The 24781-nt window shown below is 43.2% G+C and overlaps 1 protein-coding gene across 3 annotated transcripts in view; it reads left to right on the forward strand.

Annotated features, from left to right (window-relative positions):
* The first annotated feature begins 9269 nt into the window (after window positions 1-9269).
* The window catches only part of SREBF1 (sterol regulatory element binding transcription factor 1), a 56283-nt gene continuing 40771 nt past the window's right edge, over window positions 9270-24781 (forward strand). The window contains exon 1 of one of the 3 annotated variants that reach the window (XM_056534102.1): window positions 9270-9350. Coding sequence is in view for 2 of the 3 variants with exons in the window: in XM_056534100.1 (XP_056390075.1) it covers window positions 18051-18156 (106 nt within the window). In the remaining variant the exon portion in view is untranslated. Of the gene's footprint in view, window positions 9351-17814; window positions 18157-24781 lie in introns of those variants that run through there. The other 2 variants (XM_056534100.1, XM_056534099.1) reach the window with 2 other exon arrangements.

Here is a 24781-nt window from a genome sequence, read left to right on the forward strand (position 1 = left end):
TTTTTATTTATTAATTTTATTTTATTTTTTTAAATAGAGGTCATTTACAAACCAGTTTAACTTTCTGGCACCAGTTGTTTTAAAAATAAATAAATAAATAAAAACATTTCCACCTGAGTACCCCTTTAAGCTAAGCTGTCTCCTATACATACACATGCATGCTCGGCTTAGCAGAGCATGCATATGTTTTGAACAAGGAGGCAGCTTATTTCTGGTAGAAATGAAGGGATCGGACACCTTCAAATCCATTAGGCCCCATACATCAGTGTTTCCCCGACCAGTGTGCCTCCAGCTGTTGCGAAACTACAACTCCCAGCATGCCCAGACAGCCAAAGGCTGTCCGGGCATGCTGGGAATTGTAGTTTTGCAATAGCTGCAGGCATCCTTGTTAGGAAACACTATATTAACATGTTTGGCCCATCCCATCCTCCAGATTTAGAAGTAAATTACTGAACCCTTGCACCCCCCCCCCCCCCCCAAAAGCGCCAGGCTGCTGTACCCATCTCCCCCGTAACACGCTACAACTAACCTGTATATTAAATATCTTTAAATTATTTTATATTTTATACATGCAGACACTAATTGTAGATTCTTAATGTTACAGAGATTATTTATTTGTCGCGCCCGTGTCCCCCGTCCCTTTCGCTCCCTTCCGTGTATCTGACTTTTAAGCTGTGGAAGAGAATAAATATTTTAGATTCAATGGAGTCGTCTGTAATGAAGTTATTAACCCCGTCTGCTATATTCTCCTTCCAGGCCTGTATAATTGTCTGTCTGCTGGAAATGTCCTATTGTAGAGACTATAAGTTAAGAATATGTCCAATAAAACCGTAACAGACATCGGCTATCTGGCGTCTTTATTGTGTATTGCAGTTTTTTGGTTTATTTTTTATTTTTATTGTTTTTTTTTTCATTTTACCCCTAGAGTCACCCAGTGCGTCTAACAAATGCACAGTCCCTGCTGCCGCCTTTTGCCGGCTCCTCCTTTTAACCCCTTAATGACCACGATCGTCTATAAACGATGGCTTTTGGCCACTATGACGACTAGAATCCTTCGCTCCTGGCAGTTTAAAGGGGGTATTCCAGAAAAAAAAAAAAATCTTTTTATTTTATATATATATCAACTGGCTTCAGAAAGTTAAACAGATTTGTAAATTATTTCTATTAAAAAAAATCTTAATCCTTCCAATATTTATCAGCTGCTGAAGTTGAGTTGTTCTTTTCTGTCTGGCAACAGTGCTCTCTGCTTGTCTCGGGAACTGCACAGAGTAGAAGAGGTTTGCTATGGGGATTTGCTTCTACTCTGGACAGTTCCCAAGACAGGTGTCATTAGAGAGCACTTAGACAGAAAAGAACAACTCAACTTCAGCAGCTCATAAGTACTGAAAGGATTAAGATTTTTTTAATAGAAGTCATTTACTAATCTGTTTAACTTTCTGGAGCCATTTGAGATATGTATGTATGTATGTTTTTTCCTGGATAACCCCCTTTAACCTGTTACATGCCATGGTCAAAACGTGAGAGATCGACCTGGAAGACAGACGTCTTCATTTAGAATGGTGTCGCTTTACCTGTTGTTGTGATTGTTTTAATTTATATGCAAAGTTATACAATTGCAACATTTACTTTGTAAGTTGCATTACTTATGCTGCTGCATGTTTACTTTCGTGAATAAAGTTTATTTAAAAAAAAAAAAAAAGTGAGAGATCACAAGATCTCTGGCAAAAGTCCCCTAGTGGGATTTGTTTAAAAAGTAAAAATATAAAGTTTATTCAAATTATAATAATAATAAAAAAAAAATCCCTCCTACCCAAAAATAAAAAAATAAAAATTCCCCATATAAAATAAATTATAGTCTAAAACATAAAATTATAAAAAAAAAAAAAAAGCTATACATATTTGGTATTAAAAATATAACTGTACCTATCTTGCATGTTATGCTCTGTAATAAAAAAAATTATAATTTTAAAAAGTACATAAACGACAGTATTTCTTTATCCACATCACAAAAAAATTAAGATGTATGTCCCTGAAAATGATACTGGTAAAAATTTGTGGAAAAAAAAAAATTTATTGTACCAAACTACTTAAAAAATAAAATAATAATAAAAAAAAATAAAAACTTACACACCTTTAAAATAAACTTGGCATCTCTGTAACTAACCCAAAATTTTCTTTTTACTGCACAGTGAAGGGCGTAAGTTTAACACAATAAAACATAAAATGGCTAAAAAAATTAAATAAATAAATCAATAAATAAAATGGAAAAAAAAATTATAGTTCTTAGATTGTGACCTATGAAAAAAATTAAGACAACTGTTTGAGCAATAAGGCTGCAATTGGGGTTAAAGGGCACCTGAGCATTTCTTAGCTTCTCATTGGCATGTGATACCCCATGTGACAGATTCAAAGAAGCCCCCTGGTGAGTAGAGTTACATACCGTGTTTCTCCGAAAATAAGATCGGGTCTTATATTCAATTTAGTTACAAAAAACACACTAGGGCTTATTTTCAGGGTAGGGCTTATTTATTTACGGTATGTACATTGAACAACATTTAACGATATTTACCCGCCCACCCCCCATCATCATGTGATGGGTGCAGCTCTGCGCCCCCCCCCCCCCCCAACGTCCCCCACCACCGGTTTATCAGCCCAGCGCTGCACCCAACATCGGCTGTCCGGGCATGCTGGGAGTTGTAGTTTTGCAACATCTGGAGGTCCACAGGTTGAAGACCACCGGCCTAGGTCTTATTTTCGGGGTAGGGCTTATATTGCAGCCCACCCCGATAATCCAGCTAGGGTTTATTTTCGGGGTAGGGTGTATTTTCGGGGAAACAGGGTACCAGCCCCAATAGTATCAGTGTTAAGAAAGAAAAAAAGTTTGGTTTTACGTTACCCCTCCTAATGTCACAATACAAGCAAAAATCACCGATAATCAGAATACATGTAAGAATTTATCCTAATGGTAACAAGTAAACAGCATCTTAGGCCCCATAATACAATGTCAGGTCAGGGTATTAGACACAGATCACCCCCCCTCACCTGACTATGACCAGATTATAGGCTGCTCAGCCATTGGGTAGAGGCCATCATACAAGCATAATCTTAAAATTCCCCTGTAACAACAAAGGCATCAATGTGTATGAGCCTGTATAATATCCGAGCATCAACATGTCTGAGCCAATAACCTGAGTCGCTTTATGTGCAGGATGGAGAATGTATGTGGCGGCATGAAGAGGCTCCCAGGGTAAATTATTACTAACATCACAGGAGAAGAAAACATATTCCATAATAACTACTATAATAAAACCTAACTACTATAATGTACCCTATATACAAGAATATAACTACTATAATACTGCTCCTATATACAAGAATATAACTACTATAATACTGCTCCCATATACAAGAATATAACTACTATAATACTGCTCCTATATACAAGAATATAACTACTATAATACGGCTCCTATATACAAGAATATAACTACTATAATACTGCTCCTATATACAAGAATATAACTACTATAATACTGCTCCTATATACAAGAATATAACTACTATAATACTGCTCCTATATATACACAAGAATATAACTACTATAATACTGCCTCCTATATACAAGAATATAACTACTATAATACTGTCCCCTATATACAAGAATATAACTACTATAATACTGCTCCTATATACAAGAATACAACTACTATAATACTGCTCTCTATATACAAGAATATAACTACTATAATACTGCCTCCTATGTACAAGAATATAACTACTATAATACTGCTCCTATATACAAGAATATAACTACTATAATACTGCTTCTATATACAATATAACTACTATAATACTGCTCCTATATACAAGAATATAACTACTATAATACTGCTCCTATATACAAGAATATAACTACTATAATACTGCTCCTATATACAAGAATTTAACTACTATAATACTGCTCCTATATACAAGAATAGAACTACTATAATACTGCTCCTATATACAAGAATATCACTACTATAATACTGCTCCTATATACAAGAATATAACTACTATAATACTGCTCATATATACAAGAATATAACTACTATAATACTGCCCCCTATATACAAGAATATAACTACTATAATACTGCTCCTATATACAAGAATGTAACTACTATAATACTACTCCTATATACAAGAATATAACTACTATAATACTGCTCCTATATACAAGAATATAACTACTATAATACTGCCTCCTATATACAAGAATATAACTACTATAATACTGCTCCTATATACAAGAATATAACTACTATAATACTGCTCTTATATACAAGAATATAACTACTATAATACTGCCTCCTATATACAAGAATATAACTACTATAATACTGCTCCAATATACAAGAACATAACTACTATAATACTGCTCTTATATACAAGAATATAACTACTATAATACTGCCTCCTATATACAAGAATATAACTACTATAATACTGCTCCTATATACAAGAATATAACTACTATAATACTGCCTCCTATATACAAGAATATAACTACTATAATACTGCCTCCTATATACAAGAATATAACTACTATAATACCGCCTCTTCTGTACCACTCTTCCAGTGCTTTGTGTAGTGACTCCTGCAGATTATTCTGCCCCCTCTGTTAGTCACATGTAATGTTCTGCTTCCTCTCTCTTCCCCCGCCTGTCACACTATTTATACATCTCTAGTCACAGATCTGCCACCTGAGAGGGTTGTGCTGTCGCTGGGATCTATCCTTACATAGACCGGAGATGGCAGTAAGTATATAGATCAATGTTTCTTAACCAGGGTGCCTCCAGCTGTTGCAAAACTCCAACTCCCAGCATGCCCGGACAGCCAACGGCTGTCCGGGCATGCTGGGAGTTGTAGTTTTGCAACAGCTGGAGGCACCCTGGTTGAGAAACACTGATAGAGATGGTCACTAAATAGTCCTCAACCTTCAACAGTGAAGATGGAAGTGTCTGGTCCTGCAGGACTCCTGCTAATGGGAACAGTGTTCCTGCTGTGGAAAAAAGTGCAGGAACTCAGTTCCCAAGCGTTCCTGCAGGACTTGAGCCCTGAAGCAGAGTTACACTATAGAAGTGGTCTCCAAACTGTGGCCCTCCAGGTGTTGCTAAAATACAACTCCCCCAAAGCCTGGGCACCTCTATGGGCATCTTACATGTTCCCAACATTCTATGGTGGCAGTTACACTATAGTAGTGGTATCCAAACTGTGGAACTACAACTCCCAGCATCGCTGGAGATAGAAGATTCTATATACAATGTCACTGCCTCTTACAAAAAAAAAGAGTGGGGGCAGAGAGCGCCCCCAAAGTCTGGGAACCTCTATGGGCAGCTTACATGTCCACAGTCTTCTATGGGGGAAGAGTTACACGAGATCAGTGGCCTCCATACTGTGGACCTCCAGCTGTTTCAAAACTACAACTCCCCCAAAGCCTGGGCACCTCTATGGGAATCTTACAAGTCCACTGTCTTCTTTGGGGGGCAGTCACACTATATAACAGTGGTCTCCAAACTGTGAAACTACAACTCCCAGCATCACTGGAGCTAGTAGAGGTTATATACACTGCTCAACAAAATAAAGGGAACACAAACAACACAATGTAACTCCAAGTCACTGACACTTGTGTGAGATCCCACTGTCCACTCAGGAAGAACACTGATTGACAATCAATTTCACATGGAACAGACAACACGTGGAAATTATAGGCAATTAGCAAGACACCCCCAATAAAGGAGTGGTTCTGCAAGTGGTGACCACAGACTACTTCTCAGTTCTTATGCTTCCTGGCTGATGTTTTGGTCCCTTTTGAAGGCTGGCGGTGCTTTCACTCTAGTGGTAGCATGAGACGGAGTCTACAACCCAGACAAGTGGCTCAGGTAGTGCAGCTCATCCAGGATGGCACATCAATGCGAGCTGTGGCAAGAAGGTTTGCTGTATCTGGCAGCGTAGTGTCCAGAGCATGGAGGCGCTACCAGGAGACAGGTCAGTACATCAGGAGACGTGGAGGAGGCCGTAGGAGGGCACAACCCAGCAGCAGGACCGCTACCTCCGCCTTTGTGCAAGGAGGAGCAGGAGGAGCACTGCCAGAGCCCAGCAAAATGACCTCCAGCAGGTCACAAATGTGCATGTGTCCACTCAAACTGTCAGAAACAGACTCCATGAGGGTGGTATGAGGGCCCAACGTCCACAGGTGGGGGTTGTGCTTACAGCCCAACACCGTGCAGGACGTTTGGCATTTGCCGGAGAACACCAAGATTGGCAAATTCACCACTGGCGCCCTGTGCTCTTCACAGATGAAAGCAGGTTCACACTGAGCACATGTGACAGAGTCTGGAGATGCCGTGAAGAACGTTCTGCTGCCTGCAACATCCTCCAGCATAACCGGTTTGGTGGTGGGTCAGTAATGGTGTGGGGTGGCATTTCTTTGGGGGGCCGCACAGCCCTCCATGTGCTTGTCAGAGGTAGCCTGACTGTCATTAGGTACCGAGATGAGATCCTCAGACCCCTTGTGAGACCATATGCTGGTGCGGATGGCCCTGGGTTCCTCCTAATACAAGACAATGCTAGACCTCATGTGGCTGGAGGGTGTCAGCAGTTCCTACAAGAGGAAGGCATTGATGCTATGGACTGGCCGCCCGTTCCCCAGACCTGAGTCCGATTGAGCACATCTGGGACGTCTCGCTCCATCCACCACAGACTGTCCAGGAGTTGGCAGATGCTTTAGTCCAGGTCTGGGAGGACATCCCTCAGGAGACCATTCTCCACCTGATCAGGATCATGCCCAGGTGTTGTAGGGAGGTCATACGGGCACGTGGAGGCCACACACACTACTGAGCCTCATTGGGACTTGTTTTAAGGACATTACATAAAGTTGGATCAGCCTGTAGTGCGGTTTTCCACTGTGATTTTGAGGGTGACTCCATATCCAGATCTCCAGGGGTTGATACATTTGATTTCCATTGATAATTTTTGTGTGATTTTGTTGTCAGCGAATTCAACTATGTAAAGAGGAAAGTATTTCATAGGATTAGTTCATTCATTCAGATCTAGGATGTGTTGTCTATTTTGAGCAGTGTACAATGTCACTGCATCCCATAAATTGAGTGGGGACAGAGAACGCTCCCAAAGTCTGGGCCCCTCTATGGGCATCTTACATGTCCAAAGCCTTCTATGGGGGCAGAGTTACACTATAGTAGTGGTCTCCAAACTGTGGACCTCCAGCTGTTGCAAAACTACAACTCCCAGAATAACTGGAGCTAGAGGATGCTACATACAATGTCTCATGTCCTATAAAAAGATTGTGGGGCACAAAGCACCCCCTTAAGGATGGAAGGAACTCCCCCCCCCCCCCCCCCCCCAAATCCTAGGGACCTCTATGGGCATTTTACGTGTCCACAGCCTTCTATGGTGGCAAAGTTTCACTATAGCAGTGGTCCCCAAAACTGTGGACCTCCAGCTGTTGCAAAACTACAACTCCCAGAATAACTGGAGCTAGAGGATGCTACATACAATGTCTCATGTCCTATAAAAAGATTGTGGGGCACAAAGCACCCCCTTAAGGATGGAAGGAACTCCCCCCCCCCCCCCCCCCCCAAATCCTAGGGACCTCTATGGGCATTTTACGTGTCCACAGCCTTCTATGGTGGCAAAGTTTCACTATAGCAGTGGTCCCCAAAACTGTGGACTTCTAGCTGTTGCAAAACTACAACTCCCAGCATGCCCGGACAGCCGTTGGCTGTCCGGGCATGCTGAGAGTTGTAGTTTTGCAATAGCTAGAGGTCCACAGTTTGGAAACCAGTGCCCTATAGTATGAACCATTTTCAGACAAACATAATACAGACGCTTTTTTTTGCATCCATATCATGGATGACGCTGTCAACCTGCGGCTCTCCAGCTGTTTCAAAACTATAACTCCCATTATGGATGGGAGTTGTTGTTTTGTATCAACTGCAGAGCCGCAGGTTTAGGTGAAAACACTGGTCTAGTCAGATCTAAGGCATAATGGGAGAGCCATGAGTAAGAGTTATCAGTAAACCTGAAATGCGTCGGCTGTTTGACCTTTTAAAAAGGATTACGTAGCTGCTTTTAAAAATAAATAAATAAATAAATAAAAAAACAGCGCCACTCCTGTCCTCAGGTTGGTTCTGGTATTACAGCTTACTTCCATTGAGGTGAATGGAACAGAGTAGTAATACCGCACACAATATTAAACCGTATCTTAAACCGTATGCAACTGGACATCCGGTTTTGAGGAATCCGTTTTTCATCAAAAACCTGATACAGGAACTGTATTGCAAAAACGTGGTGTGCATGTACCCTATGGCATGATGGGAGTTGTAGTTTTGCAACAGGTAAGGGGAACACTGGGCTAGTCATATATAGTCTATGGCATGATGGGAGTTGTAGTTTTGCAAGAGCTGAAGACCTACAGCAGTGTTTCCCAACCAGGGTGCCTCCGGGTGTTGCAAAACTACAACTCCCAGCATGCCCGTACAGCCAAAGGCTGTCCGGGCATGCTGGGAGTTGTAGTTTTGCAACACCCGGAGGCACCCTGGTTGGGAAACATTGACCTATAGGGTGGTATAGCAGGCAGGTATAATAGGAGTTGTAGTTCTGCAAATACTGAAGAACCAATAGTTGGGGAACACTAGTCTAGTCAGACCTATGGAATGATGGGAGTTGTAGTTTTCCACAGGTTATACTTTGTCGTCGTCCCCTGAAGTCCTTATACATTACAGATACCCGTCATTACAACAAATGAAAAATAAGTCAGGTTGTAATATTTCCTAGTGCATTCCATAGAATGGGGGCGCTAGAGGGCAGGAGCACGTCCCCCCCTATAACAGGGCATTGGTTCGGCCCAACACATCCCGTCCTCCCGAGCGTCGGCGCAGGAATCCGAAGCAGGAGCACCACGTGACCAGGCAGCCGTAAAACTCCTAGGAGGACCACATGATGTAATCAGAGCCCGGTGGATGACGCGGACTCACACCACTCGCTTCTCGCCTTCCCATTGGTGGAATCTACTCGTTCTACAGGCGGGGTTTTCCCCTTGTTTAGGTCAACCAAGCCTGTAGGAGGAAACCACACCCCCGTGGCTCGCGATTGGCCGAAGGAGTTGTTTTTTATGCTAAATAGGCCTCATGAATATTCTCGTCCTTCTGTGTGTACTGTGTCGCGCGCCGCGCTGCGTGGAGCTCCTTATAAGGCGAAGAGGGCGGGGGCTTTGGCGAGAGGCGTGGTTGTAGTGGTTAACTACTACGTTGCTGGAATGAAGTGTAGCGCAATCACAGGCATCCAAAAGTGAATTTTTACTTTTACAATTTACAGTAATAATAATAATTATTATTATTTTAATTATAATTTTTATTATTATTAATTCTAATAGTTAATATTTTTTATATTATTTATTATTATTATTGTTTATTATTAATTATTATTATTTTAATTATTTTTATTATTATTAATTATTATTATAATTAATATTTTAATTATTATTATTATGTTATTATTATTATTTTAATTATTAATTATTATTATTTTTTTATTATTATTTTAGAGTTGTTTTTAAATTGTTTTTGTACAAAAAAAGTCATAGTCTGCATCTGGGGTAATTTTTCGCTATTTTGCCAATATTCAATATGAGGTAGTTTAAAAAAAAAAATGTCATATTGTGAAAAATTACACAATTCCCCAAATTACTTTCTGTATCTCTTTTTCAAGATCTCTGCTTGCTGTCATTTGCCTGAGACACTGTAACGAAGCGAGCAGCTGCGTGTCCATCATCACATGACCGGGACAACCGAGTTGTATTCCCCGGCGGTGAACTGAGAAGGTGCGGAATGAATGACAGCAAGCAAAGATATTGAAACCCAGTGAGGAATTGGCACAGAAATAATATTGCGATATTGTATAAACGTTTTACTATGGGAAGAACAACCGCAATTTCATTGTGGATCTATAGGAGATTGTGATCGTCATGGAAACATTGGGGGAGGTTTATCAAAACTTGCGCAGAGGAAAAGTCGACCAGTTGCCCATAGCAACCAATCTTTCATTTTTGAAAAACGAAAAAGCGATTTGATTGGTTGCTATGGGCAATCGGACAACTAGTCTCCAGCACAGGTCTTGATAAATTTCCCCCATTGAGACTGCTGTAATCCTGTGATTTTACGCTTTTGCGCAAGAGACCATATGCCATCATGGAACCCTAGTTTGAAAAGGAATAGTCGACAGTCTAATGCAGTGGTTCCCAACCAGGGTGCCTCCAGCTGTGGCAAAACTACAACTCCCAGCATTTACCGCAACTAGCATAATCATGGTAAAACATGCCATTGTTAACACAATTGAGGTCATTCGCTGCAAAAAAAATGCATGTGGTAATTATCTGCAGTGTGTGAACACAGCTTTACATGGGCTGATTATCGGCAATTGAGTGTCCCTTAGGGTGCGTTCACACTGCGGAATTCCGTCTGGCGGCTGCCGCCTAAAAAACTTCGACACTAGGGCCGCAGGGCACTGAGCCATCACCATTGATGGAATCCGTGCAAAGAATGAACATGTTCTTTCTTTGCGCGGAACAATTCCGCAGTGTGAACGGGTCTCGTGGAGACCTATTCACACTAATGTTAAGTTCACACCGCGGAATTCCTCCCTTATGTAGTGTGAACGTTCTGGAACTTTGGCCCCAAATTACCAAATTGCTGTAAAATGATACGTTTTAATGCAGATCATGGTAAGATGTGTCATTTTTACAGCGATTTTTGGTTATTTGCTGTAAAACACAACAAAAAAAAAAACACTTTTGGTACTAAGCTACAATGTGTGAACACAGCCTGTGTAAAAAAAAGGCCTTAGAGGGGTACTCCGCTGCCCTGTGTCGGACGCTCCCCTGTGACGCTGGGGAGCGGAGCTTCCGACACAGGGCAGCGGAGTACCCCTTTAAAGGGGTACGTACGCCTGCGAAAAACATCTTATCCCCTATCCAAAGGTTAGTTGATAAGATGTCGGATTGTGGGGGTCCCGCTTCTGGGGACCCATGCGATCTCCGAGGCAGTGGCGTCCGGAGCTTGGAGCATCCGTGTTCGCGGCTAGTACGTAGCTGTCACTCCTCCTCCCACAGACATGAATGGAGGGGGCGTGGTGGCTGTAGTCGCCAGTCTTCCGGCACAGAGTGGAGTTCACTCCGTGCACAGATGATCGGGGTGCCGATCCCCTATCCAAAGGAGTACCCCTATCTTATCCCCTATCCAAAGGAGTACCCCTATCTTATCCCCTATCCAAAGGAGTACCCCTATCTAATCCCCTATCCAAAGGAGTACCCCTATCTTATCCCCTATCCAAAGGAGTACCGCTATCTTATCCCCTATCCAAAGGAGTACCCCTATCTTATCCCCTATCCAAAGGAGTACCGCTATCTTATCCCCTATCCAAAGGAGTACCCCTATCTTATCCCCTATCCAAAGGAGTACCCCTTTAAGACTACATGCTCAATCTCCTCCACTGTCTTTGTTGCCCATAGCAACCAATCGGGGTGCAGTTTTCCTTTCTTATGGTGCTCTCAGAAAACGAAAGTCGCCCTGCTATGGACGACAAAGATCTTTGTTGCCCATAGCAACCAAGTGCAGCACAGCTTAGGAAATGAGAGACACTCTGTTTGGTTGCTATGGACAACAGAGCTTTTCTCTTGTAAACCATTTTCATTAATCTTCCCCCAAATTCAGTTGAAAAGTCACAAAAATTATACCTTTTTTTTTATATATATATATATTTTTTTTTTTTACTTTTTTAAATTTTCGTCACATAAGACTGGAAATGACCTTGAATTAGGCGCTGTTGCCCCTAGTAACCAATCACTTTACTACCACCACAATGTACCCTATATGAGTAGGTCAGTGACATCCAAACAATGGACTCCCAGCTCTTGCAAAACTACAACTCCCAGCATGCCCGGACAGCCGTTGGCTGTCCGGGCATGCCGGGAGTTGTAGTTTTGCAACAGCTGGAGGCACCCCGGTTTGGAGACCACTGTTTCCGTTTCACCATAGCGCCAGTTGTTGGTAACACATTGGTTATATGGGAACCAGCAATGGCGGCAGGTTCCCTTTTAACGACATATTTTGCGCCAGAGGCGTCAGCATTAAATGCCTGGCATTCCTTGGAGCGCTGACCAGATGTCGCCGATAAGGAGAGGCATTAAAACACATGTGGTGCGAGGGCGATGTTTTGATTCCAGGACGTCGTCTAATATTGGGTTATGTAAAGAATCTCTGGTTATACATTAACCAGATAACCTTAACAATGGAGGCCTGGACCTGTATACAGTCTGTATACACCAGATCAAGGTTGTAGATATGGAGTTGCTATTATTCATTGTGGATTTGTATAGTATTTCGATTGTTGTTTTTTTTTTTTACAACCGGGCCTTGTGACATGCAGCCACCAATTAGAATTGTGCTTTCACTTTCTAAACCGTAGCAAAGAAGTAAAATATAGACTAAGACTGGTTGCTATGGGCAACATGGCCACCTTGTCCATTGTTTCCATTCTGCTTTCACTTTCTAAACTAGAGCAAAGAAGTAAAATATAGACTAGGACTGGTTGCTATGGGCAACATGGCCCCCTTGTCCTTGTTAGGCCTGTTAGGCCAGAGTTTTTTTTTTACTTTACTGTGAATTGCGCCACATCGGAATAAGTGCCGTCACTAATTCCGGTGGAAAATACTCCACAAAGATATACCGCAATTTCTGATTTCAGCTGTCTGGGCATACTGGGAGTTGTAGTTTGTAAGCTTGAGAGCCACAGGTTAGAGACCATTGGTCTAGGACAGTGGTCTTCAACCTGCGGACCTCCAGATGTTGCAAAACTACAACTCCCAGCATGTAGTTTTGCAACAGCTGGAGGTCAACAGTTTGGAGACCACTGTTCTAGAGTAACTTTGCCCCCATACATTTTGTCGACATGTAAGATACCCATAGTGGTGCCCAGGTCTTGGGGGCCCTTTGCAATTCTAAAATATACAGAGTCTTGGGCATGCTGGGAGTTGTAGTTTTGCAACAGCTGAAGGTCAGCAGTTTGGAGACCACTGCTCTAGAGTAGATTTGCCCCCATAAATTTTGTGGAAATGTAAGATACCCATAGTGCTGCCCAGGTCTTGGGGGCCCTTTGCAAATTTAAAATATACAGAGTCTTGGGCATGCTGGGGGTTGTAGTTTTGCAACAGCTGGAGGTCAACAGTTTGGAGACCACTGCCCTAGAGTAGATTTGGTCCAGATGTAGATTTGAGTAGATTTGCTCCAGATGTTGCAAAACGACAACTCCCAGCATGCCCGGACAGCCGTTGGCTGTCCGGGCATGCGGGGAGTTGTAGTTTTGCAACATCTGGAGGTCCGCCTGTTGGAGACCACTGGTCTAGGATTTCAAGGTTTAATGAAATCTCATATGGAGCTTGAACATGTCACCATTGATGAAGACTTATGTTGATGATGACATCACCATTTTCATCGGCATGATCATCATGTGAATGTCGGTGACTACGTAAATTTAGGTGTTATAAATTCATGTCCCGTTATAAAAACCCTTAAAATCGTCCGTTACAAAATCCCATTATAGTCTATGGGATTTTTGCATTATCCGTTTTAACCCGTAATAGCCCGTTATTAATAACAGACTTTTTTTTTTGTGACGGGAGAAAGGACGGAAGAAATAGTGCATGCATTCTTTCTTAATAACAGGCTATAACGGGTTAAAATGGATAATGTAAAAATCCCATAGACTATAATGGGATTTTCTAACGCCCGATTTTAAGGGTTTTTATAACAGAAAATTGAACGGATCTTTAAAACGGATTAATTTTATAGCGTGAAAGGGGCCTTATATGGGGCTTCAACATCGTCACCATCTTCAACATCATCATCATCATTATTGCCCATATGGTATTCAATTAGGTGCCATGAGCCATTGACGCGTACGTTAGGGGCAACTGAAGTTGTCTCCATTTTAGGTGGCTCCCTGTTATCTCATCTGAAACAATGATGCCAATTGTTACGCGAACGTCGGTGTATGGGATGACGTGGACCACTGATGTAGACAATAAAGTGGCATTATTGACAATCCAGAAACTTTCTCAATTCCCGGTATTGGGTTTCCTGGTACAGTGACCCCCCGACCTACGATGGCCCCGACATACGATCATTTCAGCATACGATCACTCTCAGAGGCCCCGTGTGGTCCGCTGACGATCACTTACCTGTCCTCGGGGCTCCGGCCCGTCCTCTTCGGGATCCCCTGCATCATCGGCGCTCTCCATCGTCGTCATCACGTCGCTGTGCACACCGTCCCGTCATCCAACGGGAGCGGCGTGCGTAGCGACGTGATGGCGGCGACGGAGAGCGAGGATGCCGGGGAAGCAGAGCGTCGGGGACACCCCGGGGACACAGCAACAGCGATGGAAGGCGACATCCAGGGCAGCGGTGACGGTCCGGAGCCGCGGGACACGTGAGTATAACCTCCAATACCAGTGGTCTTCAACCTGTGGACCTCCAGATGTTGCAAAACTACAACTCCCAGCATGCCCGGACAGCCAACGGCTGTCCGGGCATGCTGGGAGTTGTAGTTTTGCAACATCTGGAGGTCCGCAGGTTGTAGACCACTGTCCTATACTTTACATTGCACGGATCCCTCAACATGCGATGGTTTCAGCATACGATGGTCCATTTGGAATGGATTTCCATCGTATGTTGAGGGACCACTGTATAGTCATATGGGGCATCATCACCATCATCATCACCATCATCATCATCGCCAATTTTCATGTAAAGATTAGCAGATAAGGTGACACGGACCACTGATGTAGACAACAAAGTGTCTATTCTGACAATCCAGAAAATGTCTCAATTTCACGTGGTTGGGTCCATGGTATCTAAGGCTGGGTTCACATCACGTTTTCCCCATACTGTTTTCAATTCATTTTTCTAAAGAAAACCGTATGGCAAAAAAACGGATGGAACTGTACGGGAAAAAGTAAACCATATGCATTTTTAAACTGTATACTGTTTTTAAAAGTGCATACAGTTCCGTCCGTTTTTGATAATTTTGTGCATTTTTAATGGGAGGGGTGTTTGGTGGGGACTTTAGGATGCAAATGCGCATGTGCAAAGTAAAAACCATATACGGTTTCTCGTATGGAACCGTAAACATGTGCGTTTCCCATTGACGTCCATGTTAAAAAAAAAAAACTTATGCGGTTGCAGTACGGTTTTTAAACCGGAGACAAAAACGTGGTCAACCACAGTTTTGACTCCGGTTTAAAAACCGTACTGCAACCTCATACGTTTTTTTTTAACATGGACGTCAATGGGAAACGCACATATATACGGTTCCTTACGGGAAACCGTATACGGTTTTTACTTTGCACATGCACATTTACATCCTAAAGTCCCCACCCAACACCCCTCCCATTAAAAATGGACAAAATGATCAAAAACGTATGTTTTTAAAAAAAAAGTAAAAACGGACGGAACTGTATGAACTTTTAAAAACAGTATACGGTTTAAAAACGCGTACGGTTTACTTTTTCCCATACTGTTCCATCCGTTTTTTTTGCCATACGGTTTTCTTTAGAAAAACGGATTGAAAACAGTATGGTGAAAACGTGATGTGAACCCAGCCCAATCTGGGGCCAGTGCCAACGTTGATGATACATTTTTTGTTGATGATGACATCAACGTCTTCAATTACATCATCACTGTCAGTGGTATCTCATCTGGGGCAGTGATGACATCGCCATCATCAACGTCATCATTGTCAATGATCACTTGAACATAAGCAGAAGATGTGGTGGCATGGTCCATAAACATAGGCTAGTGGTCTCCCAACTGTGTGAACCTCCAGATGTTGCAAGACTACAACTCCCCCAAAGCCTGGGCACCTCTATGGGCATCTTACGTGTCTACAGCCTTCTATGGTGGCATTTACACTATAGTAGTGGTATCCATACTGTGGAACTACAACTCCCAGCATCGCTGGAGCTAGAAGCTGCTATATAGCAGTGGTCTCCAACCTGCGGACCTGCAGATGTTGCAAGACTACAACTCCCCCAAAGCCTGGGCACCTCTATGGGCATCTTACGTGTCTACAGCCTTCTATGGTGGCATTTACACTATAGTAGTGGTATCCATACTGTGGAACTACAACTCCCAGCATCGCCGGAGTTAGAAGATGCTATATACCGGTGGTCTCCAACCTGCAGACCTCCAGATGTTGCAAAACTACAACTCCCAGCATGCCCGGACAGCCAACGGCTGTCCGGGCATGCTGGGAGTTGAAGTTTTGCAACATCTGGAGGTCCGCAGGTTGGAGACCGCTGCTATATACAATGTCACTGCCTCCTATAAAGAAGAGTGGAGGCAAAGACTGCCCCCAAAGTCTGGGCACCTCTATGGGCATCTTAGGCTAGGTTCACACGTGCGTTGGTTCCCGTCCCGATATTCACCCGTTCAAGTAAAATAGCGGAACATGGAAAAAAAAAAAGGGTTACCAACGGGTGCAAACGGATTGCAAACGGGTTTAGTAACCCGTTTTTTTTAACGGTTGAAAACTCCGAAATTATATCCGTTCGCACCCGTTTTAAACCCGTTTTAATCCGTTAATCCTTTAATCCGTTAATTCCTGGTTCATGCCACCTCTTCTGAGCATGCTCAGAAGAAAATAGAGGCGAAAAACGGGTTGAAATGAATGGGTACAAACAGGTTCAAATGGGTACATTAAAGGGTAACCCGTTTGTAACCCGTTTCCCATAGACTTCAATGTTACATTTAAAAGACCCGTTTTTCACCTGGTATTTTTGACGGGCAAAAAAATTGTGCATGGAAACGTCTTTTGGCCATCAAAAATAACGGGTTAGAAACATAACGGGTGCAAACGGGTGATAAAGGACTGTAAAAAAAAATCCAATTGAGATCGATGGGATTTGTTTACAGCCCTTTACAACCCGTTTGTAACACGTTTCCCATAGACTTCAATGTTCCATTTAAAAGACCCGTTTTTCACCCAGTTTGATGGGCAAAAAAAATGGGGAAGGAACGTCTTTTGGCAGTCAAAAAATAACGGGTTAGAAACATAACGGGTGATAAAGGACTGTAAAAAAAAAAAATTCCCATTGAGATCGATGGGATCCGTTTACAGCCCTTTACAACCCGTTTGCAAAATTAGCAAACGGGGTGGCATAACGGGCATTTTTTGACGGGAGCAGGCGGCTGTGTAAACGAGCCCTTACATGCCCACAGTCTTCTATGGCGGCAGAGTTACGCAATAGCAGTGGTCTTCGAACTGCGTACCTCCAGCTGTTGCAAAACTACAATTCCCAGCATGCCAGGACATCTAGAAGGAGACCACTGACCTAGAGAGTAAAGTGACTCTCAATCTTAATCTGACATCTCAATTCTTGAGAAAATCCTCCTATTACCGGTGCGTTTTCTATTTTCCGCCATGCGGAATGTATCATGATCTGGTATCTGCAGTATCGGATGATACCGGATTAAAGGAATTTTCCTGTAAAACGTAATAGGATACAAAGTATCTTATAATAGGACGTGTTATATAGTATCATATGATGCGATGTGTCCCTTGCAGTGTGAGGGTTAACAAACCGGCTAAACCTGCTGCTTGCAGTGCGGGGTAGAGGGGGGGTCCGGGATATTATGGGAGGAAGGAGGCTGGTCCAGGATATGGGGGGAGGTGGCCCAGTGTAGGGGGTGTACTGGGCAGAGCCTGCACATTATGCGCCTCCTCCAGCCTCTGCCAGCTTCTAGCAGCTACAGTTTGCCTGAACTTCCTCAGTGCTTGTTGTAGATATGGGGGGGCTTTAACATTGGACCCCCCTACCTGCGATCTGTCAATTACAAAAGACTTTTATGGGAATAATGCCCATGCCTGTCACAGGACGGAGATCCTGAGGACCCTTTTCTGGAAGAAGAGCAAGAAGAGGAATATAAAGTATCAAAAATGAACAGCATTGCATTTGATGAGAGTTCCCTGGACCACCTGGACCCCTCTCTGTCCCTGCACGAGAGCAGTGACATAGACAACGCCTTGCTGAGCGACATAGATGGTAGGTGACCCATGCCAATCCGGGTGCCTGGCTTGATGGGCAGGTGGTGGCCAAAAAAAAGCCTTTGGGGTGGGATTGAACGTCGTGGTCTCTTTATTGCATTTTCACGCGTTTCATGCCATTTCGGACACAGGACTTTCCTTTCTTGCCCTTTAAGGAGATGCCGCCTGACCGTGTTAATTTGTATGCCTTTAATGGAGATGCCGCCTAACGGTGCCAATTTGTATCAACTTTGGTGGCATGCGGTTATCGGGCAGATTGCACACGTTGAGAGTGTGGGGGCTGCTGCGTTTCGCTACTAGCTTTGCGATGAGTAGCAAAAGTCGCAGCCTGAGGTATTTTTTAATAGTAAGTGGTGGTGGTGGTGGTGTGGTGGGGGGGTGCAAAACTGTAAAAGCCACCAGGGCACGTGTTCAATTGTAGTACATTGACCATGGTGAGGATTGTGGTTCTACAAAAACGGTATAGCTATGGGGTTATACATGGTGGTGTTTCTGGTAGAACAGTGGTCTCCAAACTGTAGACCTCCAGATGTTGCAAAACTGCAACTCCCCCGAAGCCTGGGCATCTCTATGGGCATCTTACATGTCTAAAGTATGGGGGCAGAGATATGTTATAGCCATGATCTGAGCAGAGGTATGTTATAGCCATGATCTCGGCAGAGATATATTTTAGCCATGATCTCCAAACTGTAGACCTTCAGATGTTGCAAAACTTCAACTCCCTAGAAGCCTGGGCACCTCTATGGGCATCTTACATGTCTACAGTGTGGGGGGCAGAGGTATGTTATAGCCATGATCTCAGCAGAGATATATTATAGCCATGATCTCCAAACTGTAGACCTCCAGATGTTGCAAAATTACAACTCCTAGCATGCCTGGACAGCCGTTGGCTGTCCAGGCGTGCTAGGAGTTGTAGTTTTGCAACATCTGGAGGTCCTACAGTTTGAAGACCACTGTCGTAGAGGGTTATAGGTCTCTGGGGTAAATGCTGTATTTCTGGTTCTCTGCTATGGTTCTCCATGTGCGTCTTGTCTATGTGGAATCCTAAAAGCTTCCTAAGGCTGCTGGCTAAGGCTCCTCCCCCGTATACAACGTCACGTAGGGTTATTGTCGGTCAATGTTCTACTGCTGAGCTGTTTGTTAGCGATTCCATGCACGCTGTCCCTGGGCCACAGCATGGCAGGGGTCGTAGTCGTTCCTATAATATCATTTATGATTAATATTTCTTCATAGTATTCAGGGAGCACAGAAACAAGAAATTTTACATTTTTTACACTCCTTTTTTCTCTATTACCCAAAATGCGCCAAATTTGGCGCAAAGTGGAATTTCAGGTTGGGCACCTAGTGATATTCTGGCATCGGAGCATTTTGGGTTGCTAAAAAAAAAATGTACTCCCGGTCTGGTCTCTTTGGCCCTCAAGGTCATTCCAGGCTTTGGTATAGTATGGGAGGTTCACCAATGGGGCAGATGCATTATATATACAGTATATATATATAAATATATATATATATATATGATTTTTTTTTTCTTTTTTGAAGAGGGGGCAAATAGAGATCTGCCATGACACCCCACATTAATTTGTCAAACATATATGTTGTCGCAAGTTTGTCACGTACATAATGTGTTGTTGGTTGTCTAGCAACGCCGCCCGTTCCGACACTTTTGTATAGGCTCTAAAGGGGTTAACCGGAGAAGGCGAAATTGCACAATATAAGCTTTCTCGAATATCAAGTAGTAGATGTTGGGATTCTTCATCTGCTGTTATTCAGGTCAGGGTTATCATATAATTATGGGGCACCCTAAATTATACGGCATGGCATGATCGGCGGTTGAATTTATTTAGCGCAAAAAGTGATTTGGGCATTGCAGAGTTGTTATTTTGGGTGACGGGCATGGAACTATTAACGCATTTTTGCGTAGATCTGTAGGACGCACCACGTGGCTTGATGAGCACAATGGAGCGCTTGATACTTGTTGGGGGAAGAACATGTTGTACAGTATTTTTATAGTGTGTTGGAACTATTAGATTGAGAACTAAGGGTTAATTTTTTTGGGGGCTGGGGGTAGTCGTCTTTTCAAACTATTCTTTACACCTTTGTTTGGTGGGATGACAAACAATATGGCCAACAAGTCAACCAAACTCTGAGGACCATATTCAAAGATGAGCTGTAGAGACAAATGCTCTTTAGGTTTTTTCGGTCTATCATGGCCCGGTAGGACCGGTATGTGCCGATTCAGCAGACCACACAATGCCCCATGTTTATCTCAGGTGCCCATCACAAAGGCTTTGCCGAGCCAGGTTTCCTGCCCCCTGACTAGAACAGTCCCAGCTCTGGCATTGTAAACATGGCTTATCTAGAAAGGCCCGGCCCTTCCTGGGCATCAAAATAACACACACTGCGCCCGAATAGGTGCCATATTTGTGCCAAGGTATAGTGAGACAATTGCCCTCTCCCCCCCCCCCCCCCACTAGCCTAATGCTTCTGACCCCAATGCTTAATCTGCCCCCAGAACTCCAATGACTGCTGTCTTTATGTTGAGGAGCAGATGTCATTACAATACAAATTAGTGGGATGAAAAATTATAGGAAAGCTGGGTAGCGTTCTTTACAATATGGTGGGAAAGCTGGGTGTCTGCCCATATGGCCACTATTACAATATGTGGGAAAGCTGTATGTCTGCTTATATGGCCATTGTTACAATATGGTGGGAAAGCTGGGTTTCTGCCCTTATGGCCACTATTACAATATGGAGGGAAAGCTGGGTGTCTGCCCATATGGACACCATTACAATATGGTGGGAAAGCTTGGTGTCTGCCTATATGGCCACTATTACAATATGGTGAGAAAGCTGTGTATCTGCTTATATGGCCATTATTACAATATGGTGGGAAAGCTGGGTGTCTTCCCTTATGGCCACTATTACAATATGGTGGGAAAGCTGTGTGTCTGCTTATATGGCCATTATTCCAATATTGTGGGAAAGCGGAGTATCTACTCATATGGCCACTATTACAATATGGTGGGAAAGCTGTGTGTCTGCTTATATGGCCACTATTACAATATGGTGGGAAAGCTGTGTGTCTGCTTATATGGCCACTATTACAATATGGTGGGAAAGCGGAGTATCTACTCATATGGCCACTATTACAATATGGTGGGAAAGCTGTGTGTCTGCTTATATGGCCACTATTACAATATGGTGGGAAAGCTGTGTGTCTGCTTATATGGCCACTATTACAATATGGTGGGAAAGCTGGGTGTCTGCCCATATGGCCACTATTACAATATGGTGCGATAGCGGAGTATCTACTCATATGGCCACTATTATAATATGGTGGGAAAGCTGGGTGTCTGCTTATATGGCCACTATTACAATATGGTGGAAAAGCTGTGTGTCTGCTTATATGGCCACTATTACAATATGGTGGAAGAGCTGGGTGTCTTCCCTTATGGCCACTATTACAATATGGTGGGAAAGCTGTGTGTCTGCTTATATGGCCATTATTACAATATGGTGGGAAAGCTGTGTGTCTGCTTATATGGCCACTATTACAATATGGTGGGAAAGTGGAGTATCTACTCATATGGCCACTATTACAATATGGTGGGAAAGTGGAGTGTCTACTCATATGGCCACTATTACAATATGGTAGGAAAGCTGGGTGTCTGCCCATATGGCAACTATTACAATATGGCAGATTGGTTGGCTGTGCATTAATACATCCCTGGCTCTTACTTGCCGTTCACATGGAAGCTGAATGACAACCAATATGTCCGCCCAGCTTTTGCCTCATTCCCCAACTTCATGAGCGACTTTATTCAGAGTGGGCTCGCCCCACAAAACCTCCACGCGACACTGTCAAAATAAATATTAGCGCAGCTAAAAACGGCGGAAAACAAATACCAGGGCAATGTCTGCTCCACAGAGGTCAGTATAGTGGACACTGACCTCTGCTTCTCCAAATATTGGATGTTCTATATACAGACAGGGCAAAAAATATACCACCAAGTATTTGCACACTTTTAACCCTTTTATTTTGAGGTGGTTTCGGATGCGGAATAGCTGCGTTGATTAGGGTTAATCCGTTTCCGCACGTCTGCTGTGCAATATATGGCGAATAAGTCACATGTCACTTATTCTGGTGTGGAGGAAAGAAAAAAAACGTACTTCACGCGATCCACGGTGTGAACTATAATGCGAATTCTCATTGAAAACAATGGGACGCACATATGCAGTGTGAACTTGGCCAAAGAGTTTGTGGTGTTTATGATGCTGTATGGCAGTGGTCTCCAACCTGCGGACCTCCAGATGTTGCAAAACTACAACTCCCAGCATGCCCGGACAGCCAACGGCTGTCCGGGCATGCTGGGAGTTGAAGTTTTGCAAAAGGGAAACCTTTCATGATCAGTGTGGATCCTCTGGAAGAGGCAGACAAGTGTTTGGATGTCCGGGCATGCTGGGAGTTGTAGTTTTGCAACATCTGGAGGTCCGCAGGTTGGAGACCACTGCTGTATGGCATACAGCAGCATCCGTTTTTAGCATCCCTTAGGCCACGTTCACACGGTGGAATTTCCGAGCTGAATTGTTTTCAATGGGAGTCTGCTGTATAGTGCACACGACGGAATTGCCCCAGAAATCCAGATTCTGGCCTCCGCAGAAAGAATTGACATTTATTGACATCAATTCGTTTTTCGGAAATGCATTACCCTCTATTGAGACGGCGCATTTCCCGAGCAGTCTTCTGCCAGTACCCGCTGCTTGCCGGAAATTTTTCCGTTCAGACATTCCGCAGAAATTCTGCCGTATCTGTTTTTTTCCCTATAAAACATCGACATGAAATGAAGAGCTATAACATAGTGTGAACGTACCCTGAGGGACATACATTTGCAGGAGATGAGTGAGTTCCCACCAATCTTTGCCAAAAACGCCGCAAAATTCTCGAAAAATATCAATCAGGCGGCAGGGGAAGAATCCGATGCAGAATTTTTCGGCAGGTGCTTTGTGACACATTGTTTGCAACACCAAACCCCAGTCACCTAGGTGACGGGGTATAAAACCCCTATGTACTTATAATCCCCCTCTTATAGAATTTTGGGTGTATTAAAGGGGTTATCTAGGAAAAAACTTTTTTTTATATATATATCAACCGGCTCCAGAAAGTTAAACAGATTTGTAAATTACTTCTATTAAAAAATCTTAATCCTTTCAGTACTTATGAGCTTCTGAAGTTAAGGTTGTTCTTTTCTGTCTAAGTGCTCTCTGATGACACCTGTCTCAGGATCCGCCCAGTTTAGAAGCAAATCCCCATAGCAAACCTCTTCTAAACTGGGCGGTTCCCGAGACACGTGTCATCAGAGAGCACTTAGACAGAAAAGAACAACCTTAACTTCAGAAGCTCATAAGTACTGAAAGGATTACGATGTTTTAATAGAAGTAATTTACAAATCTCTTTAACTTTCTGGAGCCAGTTGATTGTCTCATGTTAGTATGTTAGTAATGTCTCATAGCCCCTGAGGACGTGGTTGGTACCACAAAACACGTCGGGGAGACATAGCAGTTGTGGTTTTAATAACAACATACAGTCCCCAAATAAGACGTACTGCAGACGTTGATACACTATTACTACTCCTTATAGGAGAGTTGAATTGGTACTATAGGAACTTTGCAGGCAATTTTATCAATTCAACTCTCCTATAAGGAGTAGTAATAGCCTATCAACGTCTGCAGTACGTCTTATTTGGGGACTGTATGCTGTTATTAAAACCACAACTGCTATGTCTCCCCTACATGTTTCGTGGTACCAACCACGTCCTCAGGGGCTATGAGACATACCCTGTCTCATGTTAGTATATTAGTAACGTCTCATAGCCCCTGAGGACGTGGTTGGTACCACGAAACATGTAGGGGAGACATAGCAGTTGTGGTTTCAATAACAGCATACAGTCCCCAAATAAGACGTACTGCAGACGTTGATACACTATTACTACTCCTTATAGGAGTGTTGAATTGATACTATAGGAACTGTGCTGGCAATTTTAATACACTTTTTTTGGACCTTTTAATAAGTATTAATAAAAGTGATGTTTTTAAACACCCAAAATTCTATAAGAGGAGGATTATAAGTATAGGTGACTAGGTGACTGGGGTTTGGTGTTGCCAATTTGTTGGGCTTTTTTGATTATTTGTGACACATTGTAGGCACAAACTTACACTCATGCCATGAAGAAGGGTCTGGGGGACCCGAAACCCGTCTGTATGGAATTTTGATGCAATAAATATACATCCTTCTGTTGCTGGAAATTACTACGGGTTACGAGCACGTAAGGCTTCTTTTTACTTATAGATTATGTATGCAGTATCGTAAGAATAGCGCGGCGTGCTGCCATCGTGTAGTATCAGTGACAGTGCACACCCTCGTGGCCTATTCTTGCACCATACTTGTCTGTAGGTTGACTTGTAGTAATGTACACAGCGCGGGCCGCCTGTGAAAGTCCTATAATAACCCTAAAGGAGGTGGAAGCTCCTGTGAACGCTAGTAACCTCCAGAGACGAGGCTGGTTCCTCCTCAGTCTATGACCAGGCTGGGCTGCTTCTTATAGCTATCCCTGATTGGCCCAACA

The sequence above is a fragment of the Hyla sarda genome, chromosome 8 (assembly GCF_029499605.1).
Source record: "Hyla sarda isolate aHylSar1 chromosome 8, aHylSar1.hap1, whole genome shotgun sequence".
Taxonomy (NCBI): Eukaryota; Metazoa; Chordata; class Amphibia; order Anura; family Hylidae; genus Hyla; species Hyla sarda.